Consider the following 27,996-nt stretch of genomic DNA (forward strand, 5'->3'; position numbering starts at 1 on the left):
TGAATTTAAAAAATGTTTTATTCTCGAGAGATCGATCATAACAAGAATAAATATACAGTCATCGATATGCATAGATAAATAATATATCACAGTGAAAGAGTGTCTATTTAAAATAAACGAACAAACTAAATCTAGAGCCATTACACAAGAAAAATGTTGTTAAATATACTAGTAACAATATTCATAACAAAAATATATATAAAATAACAAAATTATCATTTCTAACTAAATTAATGAAAAAAGTTTCTTAAATATCGAAAATAGTTTAACAGATCGATTTTATTATGATAACCTATAAATAAACAACGCAATATAAAAACAAGTGATACTCTGAGAGCAAACAGAAATAACAATTAACAATATTTCATTGTATCGGTTACCGACTACCATTATTAAAATATGAAATAAAACGTATTTCGAAAATCATTTCTCCAAGTTTGAAGAAAAAAATAATATATAATTTTGCCATTAACCATAGGTAAATCCGTAACGTTCACGATTGTGAGAAGTAGGATGTGACATTTCCATGTGAAAACATTTGGTTATCTTCGACTTTTTCAAAAGAGAACATTCTCAGCCTGATTAACATCGCTGCTGTCAAAGTCCGCAACCCCAGAGGATTTGATGTTGTATTTTGCATTACGAAGAAAAAATCCCAAATCAGAACTGTCAGTCAGCCATACTAAAGAGTTTGCTGTTGTCCTTCAATGGTCTTTTCTTCAACGTTTCTTTCAGAAAAAAAGCCTCGCCTTTTCCAAAAGATGCGTTGTTAATATCGTCAAACTGTATAACAAGCTGACACTAGCTTTGAAATTGAATGACCGTTGCAAACGTATCTATGGATATTATTATTTTGTTAATAGAAAAATGCTTCGTCCTTTTCAAAACCGAAATTGTCAATGTCATTTACGCCAACGCGTAGCCCTGGCTTCCACATTGCAAAGCGACAGACAGTTTTTCGCGGGTGAGATCTTTGGTCGGGTAGTTGGGTAGTCTAAAAAAGTTGATGCTGAAAGAAAGATGGACACAATTCAATAAAACGTAACATACAAAGTTAGCCACTTGTGTCACGAAATGCTTCTGCTATAAGCTCGCTGATATTTTCATTAATATAAAATAAATCTATAGAGGATATTTGTTTATTTCAGTGTAAGATCGTATTTTATTTCACGAGTGTCATAGAAAAACATATTTTCACGAGTGGCGAAGCCACGAGTGAAAATGTAGTTTTTTTATGATCACGAGTGAAATTAAATACGATCTTACACTGAAATAAACAAATTTTCTGTTTCTTTTATGCTTATTTTCGGAGTTTTATTTGTTTTTTATTTATTTATGAATTACCCCCTTTTTTGAAAAGGGTGGGCTTTACGCCGCTACCCGTGGGGCGCCCCTCATGCATAATTATAGCTGTCAACTTTTCTACTTTCGGTTTGCTGAGAAATAGTTCTCTGCTATTCGTTCTTATTGCTTAATATTCGCTCGTTTTTTATTGCAAAGCTTTATGAAAAGTAAACATGAAGTATTATTAGTGCACTAATGTTCCAAAAAATAATGAAAACACTTTTTATTTTAACCAAATTACTACGCCGCTATTTATAGAATGAAAATTTGGAAGGTCAAATGTGTCAGCAAAACAAATGTGGATACTCATTGGATTTTAACCATTCTTCTTAATTTAAGACTGGATATACGCGTGTTTTTAAAGTAAGTTAATATTCAGTCATCTTACTGTCAGAGACCAGTCTGTTTCGCTTTAAAATGTTTGTTTTCCGGAAGAGTAAATGCCACGCTAGTTTGTTGACACATTTTGAGATGTGGGTGGGGTAAAAAATATCGGATCTATCTATAAATTGTTGTGTGAATTCTCCAGGAAGCTCATTTTACGTACTACAACGGTTAACAGTTCAAAATACATTTGAACGATGATATAAAATTTTATTTATGTTCGAACAGTTGTTTTTGTCTGTAATTTGTTTGGAATGAAAGCAAATGTTCGAACATTCGGCTTCAAAGATCAGTAAAATGTTTGATAAACGGGATAACCGGTAATAAACGGTACGTTGTTAATTTCCAATTATATATTTATTTAAATTTATAAAATATTTCTTTATTTTTTTAAACATTTTTTGACATAATTTACTGAAGTCCAGTGTTCTGTTTTGACGAAGGCAAGTACATGTAACAACAAAGGATTTTAAAAGTAGTTCTGAAAATTGATATTTTCACTCCTTATTTTGCAGTGAAAATATCAAATTGATATTTTCACTGTTGTTATTTCACTGTTAAAACCCCATATTTCATCGTAAAGCATGAAAGAAAGTTTCGTATTTTGGTATTATTTATCTTGGTAAGTATTGATGAAACCGTCCTACACATAAATGTGTTCATTTTCTTTGATCATTTAAAAGCAACAACATTTGGTATGAAGTTATAAGTCAACCATGTGCGCCAGTTTTCAACACAATAATCTATACTAAATAAAAGTAGGTTTTTAAACATTGTTCTTTACAGTACATTAATAATGTTTTGTATTTCCCTGTAAAAATACGGAAACATGACTTTCCATAGAGGGTACCAGAATAAATGCATTTTAAATTGTACTTAGCAATGCTTTAATACTTATTTTGCTCTAATAAATTTATACTAAATCCTTCCATACGGTTACAGATTTTGTCTTAAACAATTCTACTTATTTACAGAACCAAAAGTTGTGCCTTAGTAACGCTCAACTTTTTTCATCTGACTTAGTTTACTTCTTTCGTAAGTGGACCAAAATGGAAAAAAATACGGGATTCTTGTTAGCAAGTGTGACTAGTATGGAAAGGAAATACAGTATGATCAGGTGATAAAAAAATCTCCTTGAATAAACAGACTTGGTATTAAGTAACAGTATTGCTCTTTGTAATGATATAAATACATATATGACGCTCAAGGAACCCACCATGTGCTGGCAGACGGTAGGAGGTCATGTGTGTATGGCACAAGGCTGATAGAAAATTTCTGCGGGCCTCCTCCTCCAGCTAACTTGCTAAAACCACCAAACGGCAGCCTGGAACTGGAAATAATTAGGTGAAATGTATTCGTGATTTATAAATAAAGCGTTGATAATTGGTCAAATGTACGGCTGATGGATACTACGGACAACCAGCAACACGGTAGTTTGGGACAACCCATAATTAAGTAAAATGTATATGTAATCTATAAATAAAGCGTTCGTAATTAGTCAGATGTATGGCAGATGGCTGATGGAGACTTTGGACCTCCTTCTCCAACTAACTTACTAAAACACCAATAGGTTGCCTGGAACTTTATTTATACGTAATCTATAAATAAAGCGTTCATAATTGGTCAGATGTATGGCCGATGGCTGATGGAAACTACGGACCTCCTTCTCCAACTAACTTACTTAAACACCAATCGGTAGCTTGGAACTTGAAGGAGTACGTAATATATAAATAAAGCGTTCGTCATTGGTCAGGTAAATAGCTGATGGCTGATGGGTACTAGAGACATCATCTTCCCGCTTACTTGCAAAACCAACCAAACGGTAACTTGGAACTAGCCATAATTATGAAGAATGTGTATCATGCGTGATATTGTCTGATCAATTAATAAACCGTGCATGGTTGGCAAGATGAATGATAAAAGGCAAATGCAGATTTTGGTTGACCTCGTCCTCCTTGGAGGTTGCTAAAACCGTGATCTGAATGGAGTTTCTCACTGGGTACGCTTGAGTAAGTGATGACTTTTAAAAAGTGTATAATTGAATTAGAGATGATTTTTTTTTAAATCTGTCTTGAGTAAGCTTCGATTTAAAATATCTACGGACGCCGCAAATGAGGCTCAAGTATTTAAAAACGAATTATTTAAAAACGAATTGTCAAATTATTTAAAAAAAAACGTAGGCTTGATTATCGTATACATTTCATGAACAAGCCCAGTGCACATCAATATTTTGGCATGCTTGTGACACAGTGTAATTAGAACTGAAAGGTTACTCAGATATTTCGTACCTCAAAAAACAACAACACTTAAACAAAGGATGATATAGTTATTTCTTTGACAGAAATTGCACTTGCAAAAAAGCGGAACATTATGACGGAGACAAGTTAACGAAAGCCATTAAACAACATCATGATTATTTAAATCGTTCATAGTTTCGCAATAAAAAAAATTCTAGTAGTATTTCATTTTATAAAATCTAGTTACTCCACGTAATGAACAGATGAAAGCTTTGATTTTAAACACATAAATATCAGTAACATTTTCTCGGGTAATATCTGAAACAATGGAAGTAATGGCTGCATTTAAAGCTCAGCACATGCATGAATTAAAAACAGGACACTCTTTGGTTACCAAACAGCAGATACTAAACTCTTTGATCATGGCAAAGGCAACCTTTTATTTTCATTTACAGAAACAATTAAAACTGCGATGACGAGCATTGCTGACATTTCAACATTTTAAGTCATAGGGAATACAATTACAATATGTTTTATACCTTCCCGTGACAAACTGCAGCATTAGCACGCGCTCTTGTTCAGAAAATTCCGCCATCGACTCCCAAAACCACTGGAATAAAGAAGAAATACCCTTCTTTGATGTGAAGTAACATTAAAATGAAATGATGTCCTCTAATGTAAAATCGGGAATTGGTAAAGACGTTAACGATATTTCCATCGGAAAATATTGCAGCGATATCGCCCTTTGACGTAAAGTCTACCGTAATTTACGACAGTCGTCAAAGAAATCCATACTTTTAACCGATATACTTGATTTGCATGAGAAAATTTGAACCAGTGATAAAAGTTAATAATCAAAGGTTTCGGTAAAACTTCGGATGAACATATTTTATATACATCAGCAGTTGATACATGTTTATTATATATTTTTATATTTTTTATGATAGTGAATTATTATTTTCGTTTTAATTCAATGCATAACATTAAATGACAATATGAATTTATCCGGTATAAATGGAAGCGTTTTTTTATTATTTCTGACTAAGAAAGCAAAGCACAAGTAATGAACAAGTAATATCTAGGTAAAAGAAAGTAAGTTTTCACAATAATATGTGTCTATTTTTGTCTTCTTTTTAAAGTGATACTCTTATTCAAAATCATCATACACATGTATAACAGACATCAATTTTGACTGATAAACCTTTAACTACTTACTAAAGAATGCATTTATTGATAATATTAATTACTGATAACAAGATTGTAACCGTGTATTTAATAGCAGAAAGCGCAAAAATATTAAATGATTGGTGAATGCTTAAAGATTTACTGTAGTCTACTTTAGTCTCATAAGGTAAAAATACCGTGTATTATGCTCATTTCTTTCAAATAAAACTCGATATCCTTCTTAAGAACCATTTTGTTCAACATTTATTCATCCTTTTCGGAACATTAAAACAATATTATTAATTGTGGTAAATCTTATCTGGGAGTAAGAGCGCATCTTTAAATTGTTTCAAACCTAGTGGCATTAGCGTCATTACTAACTACGAGTTAAGTTATTTCACTTTATTTCCCCTTGGCTTGCAACAAACACCATGTCCAGTTCCAAAACAACTCATTATCACATTGGTTGTCAGTGTAATTTCATACCTGTACAACGGGCGTGTCAATATCACAGTCCACGTAGGTAGTATTTGCCTTCCAATCCGCCATGTCGATCTCTGGGATTCCTGAGAGAAGCAACTCCTTCAATATGGAAATGACATTTGCAATATTAAAATGAGACTTACACATAAGGAACATTGTCATATGTTTTTTTTGTTATTATTCTTAAATATAGAAGTGGAATTTGCAATATGAAAAAGAGACAAACAAGTTAAGAAACTTGTTTATGTGTCTTATTTGTTATTATTCTTAGATTTAGAAGTGACATTTGCAGAATGAAAATGAGACGAACAGGTTAAAAACTTTTTCACGTGTTCTATTGGTTATTACTCTTTTGTTATTATTCTTTAATATAGAAGAGGAATTTGTAATATGACAGTGAGACATACATTTTAGGAACTTTGCTACAAGATATTACATTGTGTGAGCCGTTAGCAAGAACATAGTTCATTGCATACAGGACAAGTGTTTCAAAGGCTAAAAAATAAATTGTAATTCCCATGGCTGAAGATGAGTCATGCGCAATAACGCTACAATTTGAAAAAAAAAATTGAATTATTTTATGCAATTTAATTTAAGACGTTTCAATTTTTTTTGAAACATTTGAAAGGAAAACGTCTAACTCAGTAAACTGCGACGTTCTTCGGACCATTTGAATATCAACTGTGATTCCAAATTACTGTGCGTCGATAAAGAATGACGCACGAGTGTTATTTTGAACTGTACAACACGGTATCTTATGTCAATCAGAAAACAATTTGAAAGTGAAAGGTTTGCATGAAAACAGTTTTAGGCATGTGCTTCAAGCACTAATGGGAAAATCCGATCCTCTGGCACGAAGCGTTACCGGCCTCGTCCGCCACTCTATCACATGAATTTTTGTGATAGGGGAATTTTGTTTTAAAAAAGCGTGTCCTTGTATTCATTCCATTGCCAGGTTATTCAATAATTTAGATAAATGGCAAAAATGTTCTAGCATTGCAATGACAACATTCTCGCACATTATTGTTTTCGGTCCATCATGCTACTACATGTATAATACGATGAAAACTAACGGGACAAACTCGGTGGACATAGCATTAACGACTATCCTGTTTGAGGTTACAAAGTCGACATGCGCTAAACGAGAGACGCGCAACGTACAAAACAACAAAGATTAAAGTTTATTTATTAATACATGTTGTAACTCACGTGGTATTTCAGTAATACAGCCAAATATGGCAAAATTAAATCAAGAACTCAATATCTGCTTTCAACTTCAATATGCAGTTTTTGAAGTGTTGCACCAGGGTGACAGAATATGTAATTAATAATTATGTAAACAATGCTCTATTAGTGTATGTGTTAAATACGGTATTGATAAATAAATATCCGTTTTAATATAATACTGTGTGCGGTAAAGTAGCTAACGTCTCAGATAAATTACAGAAGCTGTTTGAATCGACTAAGTCCCCATGCTGTCTTATTTTCGAAAGATGGTATTTTTCTGCCATTCAGATATTTTGATAATCATTTGTGACCAAAGAAAAATCATTTGGATCCCACAAACCAATTCATATTCGTCGAAAAGGCGCACGAGTTTCTGTGGAATGTACAGGTTAAAGCCTTCGAGGAAGCTGTCAATCTGCGGCTGGATGCCTCTCGTCATCCGTAGCTCCGTCACCAGTTGAACGTACTCGGTCTGGAAATAGTTTCGTAAATAACAGATTACACATTTAAATTAGTTATACGTAAAACGTCCGCTGTTGGGACAGATCAGGACATAAATACAATGAAAATTACAGGTTCACCCCCAGTAGGCATGACCTAATTTCACATTTAGTGTGAAAACTCATTTTTATTTACAATACAAATAAGCAAATTCATCACAGTCGCACTATTACAATCTTAAGTAATTTCGAAGGGGCCATCTGATCACGCGAACGTGTTGAATGATCTACTTTTCATCATAACATTTACTGATGGCTGCCGATATTATTTCAAAACAAAATAATGGTTTGGCAGAAAAGGTTCCAGTATGTTAAGTTGAATTTGCAAGTTGAAATTTTCAAATCGATTTCTGGCACTTGCGATTTAATAATCAACTGAATTCCTTGATCTAACAGATTTTGTCGTACGCGCATAAAAGAAAGACGCGGTAAAGAACGGATTGACGACGCTAACGTATACATGTACTCAATTTCCACATATAGTCGATATTTTAAATACTTATACCCTACTTAAATAAACCCCATCACAAGGTTAAACAAAACATCTGCTTTGTAAAAAGATGTTCGTAGTTTAAGCCTTTACTGCATTGTACAGGCTACATTACATATTTCTCTTGTTCCACAATACAGTTGCGCTTTTCAATCGGTCTAGGAGAATATTAGTATAAATGTATTGAGAAACTCCCACATTGGTACTGCGTCGCAAACACGGGACATTTCTATATATACTTTATTGTTGTCTGTGACGGGTATGCCCCTGCCCCCATGTTTGAGTTCCATCTCCTCCATGACCCCGAACACATCCGTCTCCACACTGAACGTCAGGTCAAGGCCAAGGTCACATATCTCGTGGTCCAGAATCCACTGCAAAAACACAGCACACAATTAAGTTGATAGCCGATCACCAACGATACATAGGTCACTGGGAAAAATAACATAATAATACTGCAGATATTTTCGATAGGTTACTGTTGTCATAACATTAGGTACGCTATAGGCAATGAATAGCAAATCATCGGATATAAAATAAGCAGCTTACTTGCAAGTTCTTCGCATACTCGGGGTCGATTGACGCAACATCAGTGTAGTTTACAGGAACACCTAAAAATGAAGATCTATGACATGCCAAATAGGAAATTTGGACTAGACAAAACTTGCTTTAATACAAATTGTTGGCTCTTGACTGTAATTATAAATGTTGTTACATGTTTCTGGTTTGTTGAGGTTTGTTTTGCTATTCTGTGTTATTGGCGTTGATCTGTGTTGAGCAACGGGGTTTTTGTTTAAACATTCGACAACTGGACTTGATTCTGTAGTTTTTCATATGATTATTGATGACTATTAAGTTAACTCCATATAAATATTGATGACTATTAAGTTAACTCCATATAAATATTGATGACTATTAAGTTAACTCCATATACATATTGATGACTATTAAGTAAACTCGATATAATTATTGATGACTATTAAGTTAACTCCATATAAATATTGATGACTATTAAGTTAACTCCATATAAATATTGATGACTATTAAGTTAACTCCATATACATATTGATGACTATTAAGTAAACTCGATATAATTATTGATGACTATTAAGTTAACTCCATATAAATATTGATGACTATTAAGTTAACTCCATATAAATATTGATGACTATAAAGTTAACTCCATATAAAGTTAACTCCATATAAATATTGATGACTATTAAGTTAACTCCATATAAATATTGATGACTATTAAGTTATCTCTTAAGCATCGAGTTAATTAGTAAGCAAAAATAAAAAATACACTTGAAAAGGAGTATAAATGTTTTGTCATTCAAAATACAAACATTCCACATTAGTTATCATTTTTTTATCTAAGACAAAGTGATTTTAAGAATTTGGTTTGATATTATAAAATTGAAATTCACCGAGGATATGTTTGTAGAAAGACCGTGTGAAGTAGGCATTGATGAGCTGCTGGTGGTAAAGGGCCAGGCCGAGACATTGGCCCGCAAACCGGAAATAGTTCAAGTGGTCTGGGTTCACCGCTGATTGGCTGTTCGGTTGAAATGTACAGCCTGGACAGAAATTAAAAGTGTTAATGATTAATACTGTTTACGGTTTTCAGTAATTTATGTTTGAATCATTTAAGATAAACAATCACATTTTAATGCATAGATCCTATCAAAAACAATGCAATTAGTCTACTGGATTGTACCCAATATCAGAACATATACAATACATTTAATCCAAAGACATTGAAATACTTATATCTAATTACAACATTTCAAACAAGACAGAACAGTCATACCATCAGCAGACTGTGTAAATAGTGCGTAGTCGGGATTGAGGATTTCTTTCGACAGCACGTTGAACCATTCTCTCACCACGCCTTGACCCTTACAACGTAAAACAAGTATAATTTTAGTTCTAAATATCGTAATCCAGTAATGTGGATATTTAGGTCGAATATAAAACCAATTTATGTTGGTAAATGTACATGTTGTGTATGTTTTTAGTATAAAATACACGACCAATTAAGCAATATATAGCCACCAAGACATTATTGGATTACATTTATTATGAAAATTTCAGCGAAATTGTAGGTATTTTATAGGTACTTTCCATATAAACTCATTCATTATAGTAAACATTCCTAATCAACCCTTTTACACCATATAACAAAACACAAGCCACAAATACCATTCCTTCCTCTCCCTGGAAACGTAAATTAAAGTTTCTTTTCAATCTATCCGGATTCATTTGTAGAACCTGGTCGCAACTGCTCTGAAACAAACTGTCTCTTTGAACGATAAGTAGGTCATCCTCATCTGGAGAGCTGGAGTTTGAATTGTCTCCCCTTGCTGCACTCTCCATCTCCTGTTCTTTTTTCAAATTTTCGTAAAACCATTGACGACGAGCTTCAAATGGCTGCAAAGGTAAATAAAGTGTATGTGCAAATCCACTTATAATAATAATCTATGTAGTTTTTATCCACTTATAATAATAATCTATGTAGTTTTCGGTGTATTTTAACATTTTTATAAAGCCATATCCTTGTTATATTCGTTTTTCTTCTAGTAATATTTTGTTAAGATCGATAATATTTTATGAATTGTACTACTTGAATTGCAGACGATGGTTTTAGATTCACCTAGAGGGGTCAAGCTACAATTATTCCCCAACTTAATTGTTAGTATTGAATTAAAAGAACAAACATTTTCAGTTATATACAATACCCATTTAAAGCTGCACTCTCACCGATTAACTGTTTGGCTACTTCTTATATTTTCTTTAATCTTGGAACAATCTTTGAGATCGGTCCATCTGTAAGGGTGCAGCTTTAATGATCTAATACAAATTAAGATTACCTGTTTCCTTATAATAGGTATAAAATGCGAGAACAGCTGGGGGATGTCCAGCAGAAAATGGAAGTGGTCAAATATAACAGTGGGATCTCTGAAAATAAAATAGTATTGAATAACACATGTAGGGATTTAGCAATGTATGACAACTAGTATAATGTATTTTCATAAGAATTTAATGATCTCAAATTAACAAATCGTTAAAGCAATTAACACGGCGCTTGTTGACATTCGACCATCCAACTGACTAATAAAGGAGTGATATTTCTTCTATATATAATAACCCATGGTTGAATCATCCAATGGATTACTTTGACCACCTCTAACAAACAACCTTTGACCATAGACTATATGTTGCTAAGCTCCCATGTGTGTTCATTTTTTTACATGTCAAGATCGCATGGCGTAGGTTTACCAGATAATCCATTGGATAATTTAAACATGGCTTTAATTTAGCTTATATATACTTTTAAATATAATGCTATTAATTATCAACTTGATTGTTTGGTTGATTACTGGCGACTGGTCAATTAGAAATTTAACCTTCAAATAGTCTAAAGGTTCTTGACTTGTTAAAAGGTAATATTACAACAAAATGGTATTTAGCAGAGACACCAGCATACCAGCTTAAATACGGTTCACCTCCCTTTATAAGGACAATAATTAATACCAACCCCTATTCATATATAGGATTGGATATCTTATAAGCAATACATAGAATGAACTTTCAAGAAAGTGTAAAGAAAGAAGCTCTGAACCTCTTCTCAGCTATTTTTGCTGCTCAATATGTCAACCATCAATACGCGTACATCAATATAGGAGTCCATCAAATAGTTCCATGCTTAATAGGTTTATAGAATTCAAATGTAGTTCAGACAAAACTTACCTTTGAACAAGAGACGTTAAAACATGTCCGTTTTTATTGACAAATTCTTCGAAAACTGTGGACACACTGTAATATAATACAGAACATGCACTGTCCATAAAAGAACACAAGAACTATGGAAAAATTGCAATCAGCCATCATACGTTTAAGCCAATGAGAATTGCGTATGTAAGACAATATATATCATTCATCGTCGTGAATAGTATTATGTATTTTAGTTTTACATCGTTACAAGATTTGATACCATTAATAATTAAATCATCTTCATAAAAGTTTCCGAAGTATCCAGGAAGCCAACACAACAACAACCTTACAACCAAGACTGTTAACGATCAACAAAACATCTTTAGCGATCAACAAAGATCAACAAAACATCTTTACCTGTCTCCTTTTTGCGTTGATGATGAACATACCACGTAAAATGCGTGTATAACGGCGCACAAACGAGGCGGCATCACCTCCAGCACATCGCGACTGTTCTCCGCCGCCTTGCTCAATGCGTGGCGTAAGGATGCACCAGAGTCTTTGTCCCTATTGCTAGTGACCTTTGATCCTGCTTACAAGTAAGAAAGATAATTGAATATATTATTTCATATTATGTTTCATTCGAGGTTTCATATAATCATTTTCATAGACAAAACGAAAGAAAAACAGAAAATACATTTTTGTGAATTTGATGTGTCGCCTGTAAGCAACGCCAAACTTACCAAATTGTATACATACATGTATTTTCAAACCATGACCTCGACCTTTGACCTCAAAATACATGTTGGTTATATTCTGGTTACGGTCAGTTATCTTATTACCCATGAGGATCAAGTGTCGTGTATATATAAAGCAAAACTCCAGAAAAGGTAACTGTCATTAACCTACTGATCCAAACTGTACATTGTTGTATTTACAAAGTTTGAATACTATTGAACAAATCATTCACAAGTAATTGGTATGAAACCTATTTCTTAATAAATGTCATCACGACCTTGACCTTTGACCTACTGGGCCCAAAAATAAAAAGGCGTTATTTACTGATCATGTGAAAACACAGTATGTGGACTCTAAATCAAGTCTCTCAAAAATGATTGATCGGAAAGTGACACCCACGACGATGCAGACGACAACGTAATCGCAATGTATCTGCCATGCGTCACAGGCGACAAAAATATAAGGAAACCCAAACAAAGAAACCATCCATAGCAACCAAAAGAAAATTATTAAAGTGATGTTGTTGTTTTTATCTGAAACCGCATCTTGCCTTCAGTTTCCTTATCCTCATGAATCTTCGTGGGGGGTAATGACTGTGTCCTTTCAACGTTGTCACATGTTCCGTCGATTCGCTCAGCCTCATTCTTGAAGTCCACTTCTAGCATAAGCATCCAGTTTCTTAACAACTCCCACAATTGGTTAAGTGGCTAAAAATGAAAAAGACTGACTGTCTTTAACAAATCAAATTTGGCACTAGCCTCGGCTTGAATGTAGTGGAGAACCCAAACAGTCTCTATCACTTTCTAATTTCTATGTAAACAACTGTAAGACATTATGAACACATGTAGAACAAACAGAAAATTTATAACACGATTGTAAGTTAATAGCAGAAAGTTCACTTATATCAAATGATCGGTGAATGCTAAAAGATTAACTTTGATCTTCTATCGTCTCATAAGGTAGAATAGTGGGTTTTCTGTACCTTTATTTCAAATTAAACTGGGTATCTTTCATTAGAACCATTGTTTCCGACATTTATTCATCTTTATGGTATATTAAAACAATTGTACTAAATATGGTAAATCTGATTTGAGAGTAAGAGTGCATCTTTAAAGAATAAGACACAGGCATGTATCACATTTTAATAATGCTTTTATTAATCCATTTCGTAAGAGTACAATACATTATTTAACAATACAATACACAATTTTATGGTATTTAATACAAAGTACACACAAGTTATTAAAGAAAGGAAACGTCTAGACAAAACTAAACATTTAATCTGATTTAAGAATTTGATTATTGAATATAAATAATAATCTCGTCATCAAAAGTTTATGTAAGGAGCATTAATGGAGATTCAGACAATATAAGAATGGTCCCATGGCTTGCATAACATTTTGGCACAATCGAAAATCAATGTTTTATATCAGGATCAGCTGGTTTTGGACTTGGCGATATCTAGTGGAGTCTGCATTTGCTCTCATTCTGTGCAGCCGCGCCGATATTCATAGCTTTACAAATTCGTTTCTGCATGTTTTTTGGACGGAAAGGATACTCTTGACATGTAACTGTAAAGATAGTTTGAGAGGCCATATTTTCAAATATTGTGTCCAGATCCTGGATAAACCAAGGTCCTTGGTGGAGCGAGTAAGATAGGGAAGACTTTTTATGATTTTTAAACAAAAATGATGGGTGACTTCGAAGTGCCAAAGATCTGTCAGAGACAAATTGTTCCATAAGTCACAAGCAGCGAATGCACGGGGCAACACGCCTTATGGATACAGACTGGTAGAGTGATGGGATTCGAGCATTTAAGCGTAGAAGTGGAGAATCCGAAGAGTGTACTTCGTGCCGAATGACGAACGGCGTCCAAATCAACTGGAGTTTTTTTTTTTATTTATGCTGTACACTTTCTAAATCTTTATGCGATGTAACTTTCAGTAGAAGCATTTTGAGTTCAAAGTTCTTTTACTATGCATTTAAGTATTGCGCGTTTCGATGCAACATATGAATAACGCCATTGTTTCGAATATCGCTGACATATTCTAAGTGGTGTGTTGGTGTGTGGATACAGAAGGACACTATCGTCAGCTTGGGTTAGAGCACACATATAAGAGTCATTGATACAGGATACATAATTTGAGATGTTGTTAAGCAGGTCGTTTACGAACACTGTGTAGAAAAACGGCGAACAAATGCTACCCTGGTGTGTTCCCTGTAATTATATGGAGAAAAACGTGGACATGTGTCCAAAGGCGTTGATGCGGCTCGTAGGGCCTAGTAACTAACCGTAAACAATCCTCAGACTCATTCCCTGTACCACTGGGTGATTCAACTTGTTTAGGAGACCGCTGGTCCATGCCCTATCAAACGCTTTCAAAGCATCCCAAAACTAGTTTACAAGGGGCTGCCCGTTCCAAGCAGTAGCCTTATGTTTACTGGTATAATATTTATACCGGTTTAAAGATTTGCCTTGTAGGAAGCACTAATGAAATGGATGAAACGTTTTTTTTTCAAAGCGCTTAAAAGACCATCTCGAATAAATTTGAAACCAAGGGGCAAAAGCGAATTGCTCTGAAGCTATCGAGGCTGTTTCTAGCTTTGCCATATACTTTGAGCAATGTCACAGTAATACTTTCTTTAAATTCCTTTAGTGTGTTTTTTTTTAAATTTCATTGAAGGTCATTCAATTACTTACTTGCCATTAAACTTCAAATGTTTATAAGTACTATTGTCAGTAGAACCACTTTCACCATTTGGCATACTGGAAACATTTTTTTCATTTTTTTTGACAACTCGTTAGATGTGACCGGGCTGATAATCCTTTTACAAAACATATTGTCCGACGAGTATTCAAGAAACTGTTCTAGCTCGTGTTCGACTTTTTCACAGACAACTTTATCAAGCTCATTCGGAACTCCACGGCCATTTTATCGAAAACAACCTCGGATGTATGCCGGTACATCTGTTGAAGTAGTTCGTAAAATTTTGAATTATATCATTAGTTAAATGTAGTGTTTTAGAGTTGTATTTATTGATCTAAGTTTAAATTTATTGTCATTGAATTGTATTATAGCAAACATAATGAAGAATCCCAAGAGTTAAGTCACAAAGTGTAACTGCTAAATAAAATTACTACGCGATCTACTTGCAGCGGACTTAAACGTACCACTTTTTGAGTGTGTAAACCATCCTTATACATCCGAGGTTGTTTTCGATAAAATGGCCGAGGAGCTCCGAATGTATCAAGCTGCGGGTTTTTTTTTCGAAACAGCATAGAGCGTGGCCGAGTACTGACTCCAACCGGTCGAAATATCGTCAGGGGAAGTAACTGTTTTTATTATTTAGCTTCATTTCAACAGGAGTTGTATTTCTTTTATTGGGTTTGCATTAACCAATTTAGTCCAACAATCAAATTCACTTCATTCGAACTCATTCGCCGCTCTTCGTAGGCGACAGTGTATGTACACGTCAACTTTTCGAGGACAACCAGCATTTGTCCAAACTGTTCGAGCGCCTTTCAAGGGAGAATAAAAAATCGCACTGCAGTATTCCAGTATGGAAACAATTGGCTGGTGCATAAGTGTGTGTTTACCACGAGACAAATTGCGTCATAAATGCAATGTCGGAAGGCAATATTATGCTTCGAATGAAAACTTTGAACAAAGATGACCTCACCATTTCTTCACTATTTAAAATGAAACATAGCGCAGTCTACGCCGCTTACGAAGCCCCGCCTACGGTCTTTTACCAGGGGCCGTAATAAAAAATCATCTTAGTGAATATTTTCAACTAAGTGAGAAATTTGTAATTTTGACAACGAATGTTATAAATACCCGCTCTTTTTCATCCGATTTATTCATATGCATAGCAAATAGCATAGACTGCCCCTTTTTCATTTAAAATGGTGTAGCAAAAGAAAAGTTATCTTTGTTTCAAGTCTTCATTTTAAGCATCATGTTGCCTTTCGAGGTAGCATACATGACGTAATTCATCACGTGGTATACACACACTGGTTATATGCATTTGACGAAAAAATCATGTATAGTTATTAAAGTAAGACAGACAGTTTGTAAATTGTTCATTTAAATATTCATTTATGCTTTATTTATTATATGCAATTCAGAAGTCAATGAGGAGGTCGATGAATTTTTCTATGATAATGAAAAGAAATACGGACATGTGTCTGTAAACATTTAGAGGTGTAGCACGTTCAATGAAGCAATCGCGGGCAGACGACACCATATTCTCGTCTACGATGGTGTGGCATTCAAACCAGTGATGAAGGTGAAGAAGCTTCAGGTATACATTTCACTGGTCATTTCTTACTTATCTTCGATATGTATGTGTTGCGGTTGCGTATAAAATAGGGTCCGATGGCGAAAGAGGATAAAAGTCGCACATTAAATAAGTCTTACTTCCGGTTTCGAATGTAGACAGCAAATCGTTTAGATGATCACTTAAATTTTGATAAAATCCATCGGGTCATTTGAGCAAGGAAAATACACTTCGCCCATATAGATGCTGCGAATGTAGTTTCATTTCAACGGCGCATGCGGTTGTAGTTTCATTTCAACGGCGCATGCGGTTGTAGTTTCATTTCAACGGCGCATGCGGTTGTAGTTTCATTTCAACGGCGCATGCGGTTGTAGTTTCATTTCAACGGCGCATGCGGTTGTAGTTTCATTTCAACGGCGCATGCGGTTGTAGTTTCATTTCAACGGCGCATGCGGTTGTAGTTTCATTTCAACGGCGCATGTGGTTGTAGTTTCATTTCAACGGCGCATGCGGTTGTAGTTTCATTTCAACGGCGCATGTGGTTGTAGTTTCATTTCAACGGCGCATGCGGTTGTAGAGATTAATTTTTATGGCGCATGTGGCTGTAGAGTTTAATTTCAACGGCGCTTGCAGTTATAGTTTCATTTTAACGGCGTATGCGATTAGAGAGTTAAATTTTAACGGCACATGCGGTTGTAGAGTTTAATTTTAATGATGCATGTGGTTGTAGATTAACTGTGCCTTCAAAGGCACTGCTTAAGATTTTAAGCACGTAGGAATAATGCCGTAAAAGCCAATGTTCAGACAAACTACATAAGAATACATATATGTGTCGAGCTTGGACTTAGTTCGACAAATATGGTATCAAGAAACCCAATCTGTATCAACTGTATCAACGTCAGAGTATTGTATTGTTGAGTGCTAATACTGTCGTCTGCCGAATTTCTGATATTGCATAAATCTACATTGTTTGTGAAGTTATTTTCTCTCTCTTGCGAAACGTATTTGCAGTTGTTGCTTCGTTTTTTTTGTCTACTAGCGCAATTCAAAGAAAGCCAACATGTTCATGTGTCAAAGTGAAACGCAATCTTAAAGGTACTTGTTTTTGGACCAAAAAATATTTTTTCCCTGTAATGCTTCTGAAAACACTTATCATTTTACTCTATGAAATCGAAATTGCCAAAAAAAATACAATTATAGTATAAAAAAGTAGTTTGGTTTAAGTAGGGTGCAAACCCACGAAGGTAAACCTAAAAGCCTAGAAAAATTTAGAAGTGATGGATATTTTGACCTTTTAACAATACATTGATAACATCACATGATGATGTCAATCAACCAATCAGGCAACTACGAAACTGTAATTAAGTGACCATTAGCGTTTGGTCTTCAGCATTTGCTAAAGGGTTCCAGCTTTCAGTATCTAAGTTATAAAATTCCAAATTATTAGCCAAACTTTATTTAGTCAAACAAAAAGCACATGTCAGAGCAAGTTCCTTTAAAACCAGCAACTTACAGTTGTGAAAATATTTTTGATGACAATTTATGGAGCATACCTCAAACACTTTTTCAAGCTGCTTGCCATTAATGGCACTTGGTGTTGATGAAACTGCAGCCTGGAGCATGGACATTACCTGAACACACCTCAACAAATTGCTCTCTTCAGATTTTGTGTCTGTAGAAATACTGAAACAGATAAATGTGGACTATTGCATAAATCCTCTTTTTTTCCTACTTTAAGTTTCACAGGGATGTCATTTGTCGGCGGATTCGCGGAATTCTGCGAATCTGATGGCCCAAGGGACCCCTTCCCCATAAAAAAATGTAAAAAATGTTTTTAGCTGATTAAAAAAGATACTAGTGTGCTTTTGGTTGTTAGAGTTGATATTCCAGTTTGCCTCAAATTTGAAGTCAGAAGAACCCTCAAAAGAGCTTCTAAAAAGGCAGTTTTTCTTCTACGGCAGTGTGCCTTTGACCCCAAAAGTACCCCAAGAACCCATGGCCGGAATGGGTTCAGCCCTCCAGCTGCCAGGTCAATCACATCCCTGTTTCATCATACCACAGACCTATAAACTTTGTTTTATAGGTCCAATATCATACTAGGGGTAATAAATTGTATTTGTTTTCGACACAAATCAGAAATCACTAAATGTTTTAAGAAAAATCATAGATCATTAAAATTATGAGATATGATGATCACCTTAGATTTAATTTATATAGAATATTTATTTCAACTAATAAAAGTAAGTACATATGGCGATCATACCTAGAAGAAAATGAACCCTGGACCAATCACAAACTACTCCCAGTTCGAACTAATAAAAAATATTGAGTATGATGATAACATTAAGTTCAATAAACATAGAACATTCATTCAAACTGATAAACTGTCCAGTAAATTTTGTTAAATTGATAAGCTGATCTTACTGAGAAAACTTCATGTATTTACAATATAAAATACCATACCTGAGCACAGAATGTCCGAAGTGTAAAGCAGACTGAGAGATGTTGGAGAGGAGTTTCACAGTCATTTGGTTACCATGGTGAACACAGAGGTATGTAAGCACCTTCAACACCTATATAACACATATGTAGTGAAATTAAAATTCAATATTTTTTAATTATATGGCAATTTTTCAACTGGCCCAATGTGACATTTATATTCTTTTTCATTCTTCAATGTACATTTAAACCATCAATTCAATGCAACACTTTATAACTATCAAATAACTTGTGTAGACATTATGTAGACATTAAATAATGAAATATTAATTATAGTGTGTTTTTTCAACAGCTAACAAAGCTTAATTATACTACAAAAACACAAGAGCGACGAGGAGTGACATGATTGTCTGTTTTGTTTTTTATCCTTTAAAAACAGGTATAACTGAACAAAAACTAAATTCAGAATTATGCGCCTTGCTGTATATAACCATATTGTCTCTGATAACAATCATTGTATACCAAGTTTCATTAATAATATCTGTCATGTGTTCTCGTTCCGGATAGGAAAATCCGACCCGAGGGCACCTGCGTTGCCAGGTAACGAGGCTTGCCGAGTTACCGGCTACGCAGCGTGCCCGAGGGTCGGATTTTTCTATCCGGAACAGACACACATGATAGATATTTTTTCTAGCATACCTTAAATTCTATTTTTGGTGAAGAAAATGCATAACGAAGCTCAGTTTTGTACATTTCACCAATAAGCGCGTGCGATGATGTTTACTGATGTCATGACGCGCAGTAATTTGTATTCACTGCATACGTCAATAAGTTCCTTCGATATCAAGTCTTTTAAGGGTTATTTTGTTTTGTTATGAAGATATATTTTTGTAAAGTTAATGTTTATGGCACTCATCTATTGAAACCTCATAATTATGGTTACTTAAAATATATAATAAAAGAAAAAAAAAGTATTACGTCACAGCGATTGACTCATCTGGCATGGGGGGGATGCCAGATGGAATTTTCCAGCACGGCTGACGTCACCGGATATGCCTATCTGGTGTGCTAGAATTGAATATCTGGAATGGTTTTTGAGTTATGGCAAAGGTAAATGTTTTTTGCAAACAGACGAAAAACAGACGTGCATATAATGAAACAAACACACTGCAATTGTGTTCTTTTCCTACCTTATTTTCAGGAATATTACTGGAAGTTAATATGCTGTAGAAATGTTGGTAAACATTTGGCCAGTATTGCAAAAGTAGATCACAAGTTTCACTGTAACCCCCTTCGAAACAGAGAACAAGCGGGGTCTTTGTGAGCATGTGACCCCTGGCTTCGCTCGCTCTCCTGCTTTCTGCTGTAAGGCTGGGGCTATCTGGTGTGAGGTTGGGGCTTCTATTTGGTGTTGTAGGGTGTGGGTTTTCCCCATCCGAGATCACTGCACCCCGATCTAACAAGCACTTGGCCGTCTCATGCTGGCCATGGCTACAGTTGGAAATACAAATTCCTTACTTATATATATGTATACAAGTTATACATTGACACACTGAGAAAGTTGATTCACCTACAAGTATGTTTACAGATATTATATGCATTTAATTATTCTACAATATTAATCTTCATTAAAATATATAAAGAAATTAGATGGTACATGTAGAACTTTATAGTAGATAAAATTTAGTCTCATGGTATAAATGATATATACTGACAAAAAAACAGATTAAAGGGAGGATGGGAAAACAATCAATTTTGGGGAAAGTTCTGAACAAACAGCCCAATATCTTTTATACCTGCAAGCAAAATGAAGTGGAGTCCACCCAAAGTTTGTCTGTCTGTTTATGTCGGCTTTGTAATCAAGAAGGCTTTGGACCATCTGAAGACACAAAATTATTATGTAAAAGTTTGATGACATGAATTAAAACCTTAATAATTAAGAATGGGCAGAGTGAGCGAACTGACTTAGAAAACAACCATATTGGCTGATACATTGTCAAAGTATAATCTGACGCAGGGATTGTGTATTAGATGAGTGACAGTGGGCGGACCTTTAAACACCCATGAAAGTTGAAATTCTTAATGAGTTAGCCTAGAACTTAATGATTGCCTATCTGCAATAACATTTGCTGTAAATGTAAGATGTACATTTAATACTCAGATAATTATAATAAACTACTGCCGAAAATCCTCTCGCATGTCACATGGATTAAATAAATAAACCATGATTAAAAAAAGATTTCAGCAAACAAAAATATGCTGACATCTGTGGTTTCAGTAAAAAGGCATTTGTAATTACATAGAAGATATTGATGTTACTGTTATACATACAGAAAGATGACCATTCTGAGAAGCCACATGCAAAGCTGTCTGGCCCTGAGCATCCTGAAATAGAAAACCTATCATTTATAGAACTGCCCTGTTATTTATTCAGCTGTACCATATTCAGACCTGTGCTTAAATCTTGCAGTCTGCAGACTTACAGGGAAAGTAATGTAGTATTAAGTTGTCAATAAGAATCAACATTATTCAGACTGACAATTGAAGTATTCCTCTGGGCTGCCGTTCCTTTTGGCTGTTTTGTCCACCCAGATATGTTTTTTTGGAAAACTTTTCAAAAATACCTTCTTTGATACATAATAACAGTTATGGCATTTTAAATAAATGCCCGTTTTTCATTCAAGCTGTGTTTGTTTTCCTTCACTCCATACTAGTTTGACTATGCCTATATACATGTAAGCTTGACCTTGGACAATACATAAATACAATGTATGTACTTATTTTCGCACCTTCAGGCCGTATGAACGCTAATTTGAAGCCTGTTAAACACATCTTGGGGAATTTGCAAAATCATGACTAAGCTTCATACTGCATGAACGCATGAAATTAAGAATCAATCCTTATATTGACAGTTTTTCTCTGTTTGTTTCAAATGTTATTAATATGAGATACAATGTATTTTCGGTATTAAGGAGAGAAAACTGTTATTGGCAATAAACAGTTTGCCATTTGTCAAATGACATTTCACATGTCTAATCAGATTATTGGAGTGCAACAATGAGGTACCTAATACACATATATATTGACGTTGTTTCATTGTTATTGTTATTGTCATTGTTATTGTTATTGTTATTGTTATTTGATATGTATGTTTTTTATTCATGTCGGAAAATAGCTCATTGAGCTAATGTTTCTTGTTAACACATACCCAACTTTAAATAAAGATTCTTGTATCTTGTATCTTGTACTGTTCAACTGACCTTTGATCAGGATGTGAGAACGGGCTAAAATTTCAAACAGTGAAAAGTTTCAAACTAATTTCACTGATAAATCTCTATAAACCACTGGAAAGTATATAATAAATATTGATGTTATTTCATGATTGTGATTGTGAAACCATTTATGATATAAAAAGATCTATAAAACTAAAAGCTAGAACTGACCTCGATGTCAATGTTGCCAATCAGTCTGTACACATCGCCAAGAATCTCTGTCCTCCCATTGGCTGCCAGCCAGTGTATCTGTAGCATTCAAAATCAAGCTACACATCACTTAAGCATACAAAATTACATTTCTAATGTCACCATTTAAAAAACAACCAAATACGTACATATCATATTCAGAGATATCATTTTAAGCAGAACATTAAAAAATACATTTAGTAATCTGCAATTATCACTGATTTTTTATAACGCCTAAATGTAACTCAAGTGCAATTGAAACAAACACCTGCAAGACTTTAACCTATTTATACATGCATTGAGCATTGAAACGTTTTTTGACGACAGAGACTGCCCTGTGTTTGACGACTGCATATCAAAAGTACATTGCGTGACGTTAAAGTCATTTTTTCTATTATATTTACTCAATTAAGATTTACCTGACGGGAACATACATTGCAGCAGTTTACTTAAATCATATTTTTATGACAGCAACAATCCTATATTGGCTTTGCCAGTAATTCTCAGGGTACGTATCAGCAATAATTGACCATTGCGTTGAATGGCCCAGATCAAATGACTAGCCATGACAGAAGTATGCCTTTGTGTTTACTTAATTAGAAATGTTAATTCCTATGCTATTTATAGGGAAAATAATTGTTCATTCATAAAAAGCTATCAGCATTACCTCCTATAAAAGTGCAAAGTTATTCATAGGTGAATGTTCTTAGCAGTTCAGGCCTTTTTCAAGCCATTCCATGGGTCAGATATTCCGACTCATTCGATATGACAATTTTTTTATAAAGTCATGCAGAATTCCCAATTTACACATGAGGTAGAAAATGTTTTTTTATTCCAAAATTAAGGGTTTTATTAAATGATAAATGTTCCCAAATATAGCTCAAAATGCCTTGAAAAAGCCAGGCAATTAAACAAATTTGGGGCATTAAAGAATCTAAAGTACCAACTTCAATTGTCTTAAATCTGTAATAATGTCAGGCCAGGCAATTAAACAAATTCAGGAGCATTAAAAAAATCTAAAGTACCAACTTAAAATGTCTTAAATCTGTAATAATGTCTTAAAAGTAAAAAAGTAGATTTTTTTTTTAATAATTCCCCAATTCTGTGTCAATTGTCTAATATTCGCCGGTTAAATTCCCACCACCATCACAGCTTATGTAAGAAATTAAGGAAAATATGATGCTAAGATCACTTAAGATCTTTCTTGAAAGGGGCCACACGCTTTAAAGCTGCGCTATCACAGATATACCATTTTTACAACCTTTTTTGTCTTGGAAGGAGCAAATTTTTGCGTAAATATCTGCAAACCAATGATATAAGATTGCTGACAAAAAATTAGATCGTAGATTTTCATATTTCCGTTCAAAAATTAATGTTTCATGGCTTTAACCGTTACTAACAGTTAAAGAAAAATGCATAAAACATCTTTTTTTATCTTAAATATAAAAATTTGTGATCTAATTTTTTGCCAGCAGTCTTAAATAACTGGTGTGCATGGATTTTTGCAAAAAATTGGCTCGTTCCAAGACAAAAAATAAAAATAGTTGTCAGAACGTTCAATCTGTGAGAGTGCAGCTTTAAGATTTTCTTAACCAGAAAAAACCTATCGACGTCTTACCATTGTAAATCCTTCATTATTTCGTATGTTTATGTTGGCCTTGTTTTCAAGAAGTCGCACTACACACCTCTTGTGCCTAAAAAGAATAGACATAAATTTGAAACATGTAAGGTTTATCTGGTTGTTTCATGCATTATATTTGAAATAATTCAGGTTTTCCAGTTTATGATTTGTTTATCTTGATTCTGTGATGTCTTTATGTTAACACTTGCTGCAAGCCCAGTCATCACAAACATAAACCCTTTTTAGAGGCACAAGTAGCCTGGGACCAGCGGACGGACAGGTACCTGGTCAAACGCAATGCAGGACAGGTCTCTACAAGGCAAGGGCCCAAATGACACTGAACTAGAGACACAAACATACAAAAATACATACACATGAACAAACACCATAAAATAGCTTCACTGATAAATGATGGGTTTTCGGTTTAGAACAGTCAGTTAAACTTCAGTTCACTGGAACACTTTAATGTCTATTTTATATTTCAGTATATAAGAATACCTCAAAAGTATCAGAGACATGACTGCCAATCCATTCTTTTTTTAACATAATTAGTGCGATTTTGGAATGTTTATAATATTATAAGTGTCACTGTGTGTGAGATAATTTAGGTTACATTTGATTTTTTCTTTAACATAGGTAGATTAGGCTATAAAATGTTTACACGTTCATGAGGAAGAAACCAGGCAGCATTACCCATTCCTGGCAGCGAGGTGGAGAGGGTTGTTGACAGACATGTCTTGGGTTGTTACCTTAGACCCTTTCCTTAACTTTGCTAAATTGTGGCTATTAAATCTTTACATATGAGGTAGAAACCAGGGAGCATTACCCATTCCTGGCAGCAAGGTGGAGAGGGGTGATGCCAGACATGTCTTGGGTTGTTACCTTAGACCCTTTCCTTAACATTGCTAAATTGTGGCTATTAAATCTTTACATGAGGTGGAAACCAGGGAGCATTACCCATTCCTGGCAGCAAGGTGGAGAGGGTTGTTGACAGACATGTCTTGGGTTGTTACCTTTGATCCTTTCCTTAACATTGCTAAATCGTGGCTATAGAATCTTTACATATGAGGTGGAAACCAGGGAGCATTACCCATTCCTGGCAGCGAGGTGGAGAGGGGTAATGCCAGACATGTCTTGGGTTGTTACCTTAGACCCTTTCCTTAACATTGCTAAATTGTGGCTATTAAATCTTTACATATGAGGTGGAAACCAGGGAGCATTACCCATTCCTGGCAGTGAGGTGGAGAGGGTTGTTGCCAGACATGTCTTGGGTTGTTACCTTAGACCCTTTCCTTAACATTGCTAAATTGTGGCTATTAAATCTTTACATATGGGGTAGAAACCAGGGAGCATTATCCATTCCTGGTAGCTAGTTTGAAAGGGGTGTTGCCAGAAATACCCTGGATTATGTAACATCTGACCCTTTCTGTAACATTTCAAAATTGTGGCTATAGAATCTTTACACAAGAGGTAGAAACCAGCATTACCCATTCCTGGCAGCAAGGTGGAGAGGGGTGTTGCCAGATGTGTCCTGTATGTTCACATCCGATCCCTTTTTTAACAACTGGCACAGACACTCGTATGATCCACAGCTGAAACACAACAACCAACATGTTACTGTAACAGTAGACAAAGAGCATAGGTGTCACAGTATTGGTCAGGGTTGGTATAATATTATTTATACATGATATTTATGATAATCATATATACTTTTTATTTCCATTTTTTTCATATAAAACTTATTTTTTTTTTTTAAAATGTCAAAACGGTCCATCTGTGAGAGTGGCCAGCTTTAAAAGAGTCCTACTCGGCAGCATGGTGTAAAAGGTTTTGAGTTGACAATCTTTTTTGGTCACTTAAAGTTTAATTACCTGGTACTTTAATTAACAGATTAAGCATAATCATCATTTATGAGTTAAGAAGAAAAGAAATCTACTTGGCAGCGTGGTGTAGGAGAGTCTTATGGGCCCGTAGACAGCAGTAATTTACATCAAATTTGGAGCTCGATAGAAGATCTGCGATGGACCTTTGAAACAATAAATACAATATGGAATATGTGATAGGAACTTTAATTTATGATATAAAATCTATTTACACAGAGAATATAAAGCCTCAAACATTTATAATTATATATTAGTGCATCACTTTAACACAGGTACAAAAGTTTAACCTTTTAATAAAAAGATAATTGAAGTAGAATAAAATTACAATGATTTCAGAAAAGTCAATGGCTTTATGGTAATTGTGACCTGTTATAAGGTATGATGAAATACATGCAGTTGTTTATATCAAGCATAAAAATTAAGATTATCCTGAATAAGCCCTAATTCTATTTATTCGTATAGTGATAAGGCTATAAGCTACAAGACTATGTATATAAACATAACAACACTTTTTTTTTTATATTAGCCCTGTCCTGCTTTGTTTACGGGCTTGTGCTTATTTTCAATCACTGTATACACTGTATATATAACTTACTTGTGTTGATTTCCTATAACCATTGACATCAGCATGTAGAATGCAGCCTTGTCATCTGAAAAGTAATATGTAACATACAATACTTGGATAAAAACAATTTTGGATAACAATATTCATTACTTAATGCTGTTCAACACTTCAAAAAAGCAAGACGACAAAGAACTATAGACCAACAGCTATACACATTTGTAGGTTCTGACCTATCAACAATGAGCATTCTGGTAAATCTTTCTGCCTTTTTCGTTCCTTACAACCAAGGACAAAAATCTTCAAAAACTCTTGTTAGCTTTAGGAAGCCCTATTTGAGACTATAATAAACAAAGCTGGCATCGTGAATGTATTTGTAGCCACAGCCTTCACAGTGCCGGAGATGATCATTACTTTACTTACAGCTAGGAGCCAATATTTTAAATAGAGATTGGACAGCAACTAAGTAAAATCTAAGTAAAATCGTAGACTTTGATGATTATACATGCATATTATGTACATGTTCATGTACAATAAAAAACAAAGCACATGTACTCGGGACTTGGCATGGTACTCAGGAAATCTAAATTTGGCATATAGTAAAAAAGTAATACTGTTTATTTTTAAGGAAAAGTGTGCCCCGTGTGGGGCTCGAACCCATGACTAAAAGAACACTAGCACAGCGCTCTATTAATAATAATAATAACTTTATTTAAAGAAGGTAACACATTAAGACAAAGGCATCATATTATGAAAAACATAACACACGTTTTATTTACAATGCGGCCTTCTGAAAGAACATACAGAGACAAACACACGCAAACACACACACACACAACTAAGCTAACCGGGCGGCTCATACACACTACACTCCTCCCCAATTCACTTTTCAGGCGGAACAAAGCACTCTCTCTTTTTACTGCTGACACCAGTAAGATAAACCTGGGAGGAAAAGTCCATCCAGTGTGGGGCCCGAACCCATGACTGCTGTAGCACATAGTCCAAATAATTGTACGTTGGCGGATTTTTTTTAGATTTTTGATATGGCAAATCCTTAGGGATTGGAAGAATCCCGTATAACACGTCTATTATTTTAGACTACTGTAGCACAGTGCTCTAATCAACTGATCTAATCGAGCGGCTGGTTCTGATCCACACACACTACACTTATTTGGTAAATGGTCTGCAGATTTGCAAAAAAGTTAAATATGATTTGTTACGAAAGATTCAGATAAAAAATGTCAAAATATTTGAAAGATAAGTTCATGAAAGTTACCTTCAGGAAGTTCCACAGTCCGGGCACTTTTTAGGCTTTTTCTAAGCCTTTGGATAAATGACATCATGGATAATCAAGTTAAAGGTATAATAATGGTCGTTCAGCTACGACTGACACAAAATTATACTTCGATTAGTCATTGCTATTTGTAGAAAAACTTAATCATAATAAACCTTCAAAATACACAATCTG

The 27,996-nt window shown here is 34.6% G+C and overlaps 1 protein-coding gene across 2 annotated transcripts; it reads right to left on the reverse strand.

Annotated features, from left to right (window-relative positions):
* Positions 1-27,996, reverse strand: LOC128239002 (E3 ubiquitin-protein ligase HACE1-like). 2 transcript variants are annotated; one of them, XM_052955401.1, is made up of 25 exons: positions 27,805-27,996; positions 26,562-26,616; positions 26,020-26,109; positions 25,571-25,675; positions 24,081-24,156; positions 22,445-22,522; positions 21,333-21,386; positions 20,798-20,880; positions 20,192-20,492; positions 19,026-19,135; positions 18,116-18,245; positions 12,832-12,988; positions 11,961-12,132; positions 11,580-11,645; positions 10,700-10,787; positions 10,032-10,259; positions 9,640-9,727; positions 9,257-9,406; positions 8,379-8,440; positions 8,069-8,203; positions 7,180-7,311; positions 5,616-5,711; positions 4,505-4,575; positions 2,945-3,058; positions 1-1,009 (listed from the first exon to the last, which is right to left on the reverse strand). In XM_052955401.1, the coding sequence occupies exons 1-25, from the start codon at positions 27,869-27,871 to the stop codon at positions 907-909; spliced, it is 2,811 nt and encodes a 936-aa protein (XP_052811361.1). In that variant the 5' UTR covers positions 27,872-27,996; the 3' UTR covers positions 1-906. The 2 variants fall into 2 exon arrangements, with proteins under 2 accessions (XP_052811361.1, XP_052811362.1); XM_052955402.1 differs by lacking the exons at positions 25,571-25,675; positions 26,020-26,109; positions 26,562-26,616; positions 27,805-27,996 and adding an exon at positions 24,910-24,931.

The sequence above is a fragment of the Mya arenaria genome, chromosome 6 (genome assembly GCF_026914265.1).
Source record: "Mya arenaria isolate MELC-2E11 chromosome 6, ASM2691426v1".
NCBI classification, from domain to species: Eukaryota; Metazoa; Mollusca; class Bivalvia; order Myida; family Myidae; genus Mya; species Mya arenaria.

Excerpts from the sequence above, each read along its gene's own strand:
- LOC128239002 (XM_052955401.1), bottom strand. The coding sequence starts at position 27,871 with ATGATGTCATTTATCCAAAGGCTTAGAAAAAGCCTAAAAAGTGCCCGG. Across the intron at positions 25,676-26,019 it reads CTCCTACACCACGCTGCCAA|CTGTGGATCATACGAGTGTC; the intron begins GTAGATTTCTTT and ends GTTGTGTTTCAG. Across the intron at positions 12,133-12,831 it reads TGAGGATAAGGAAACTGAAG|GATCAAAGGTCACTAGCAAT; the intron begins GCAAGATGCGGT and ends ACTTGTAAGCAG.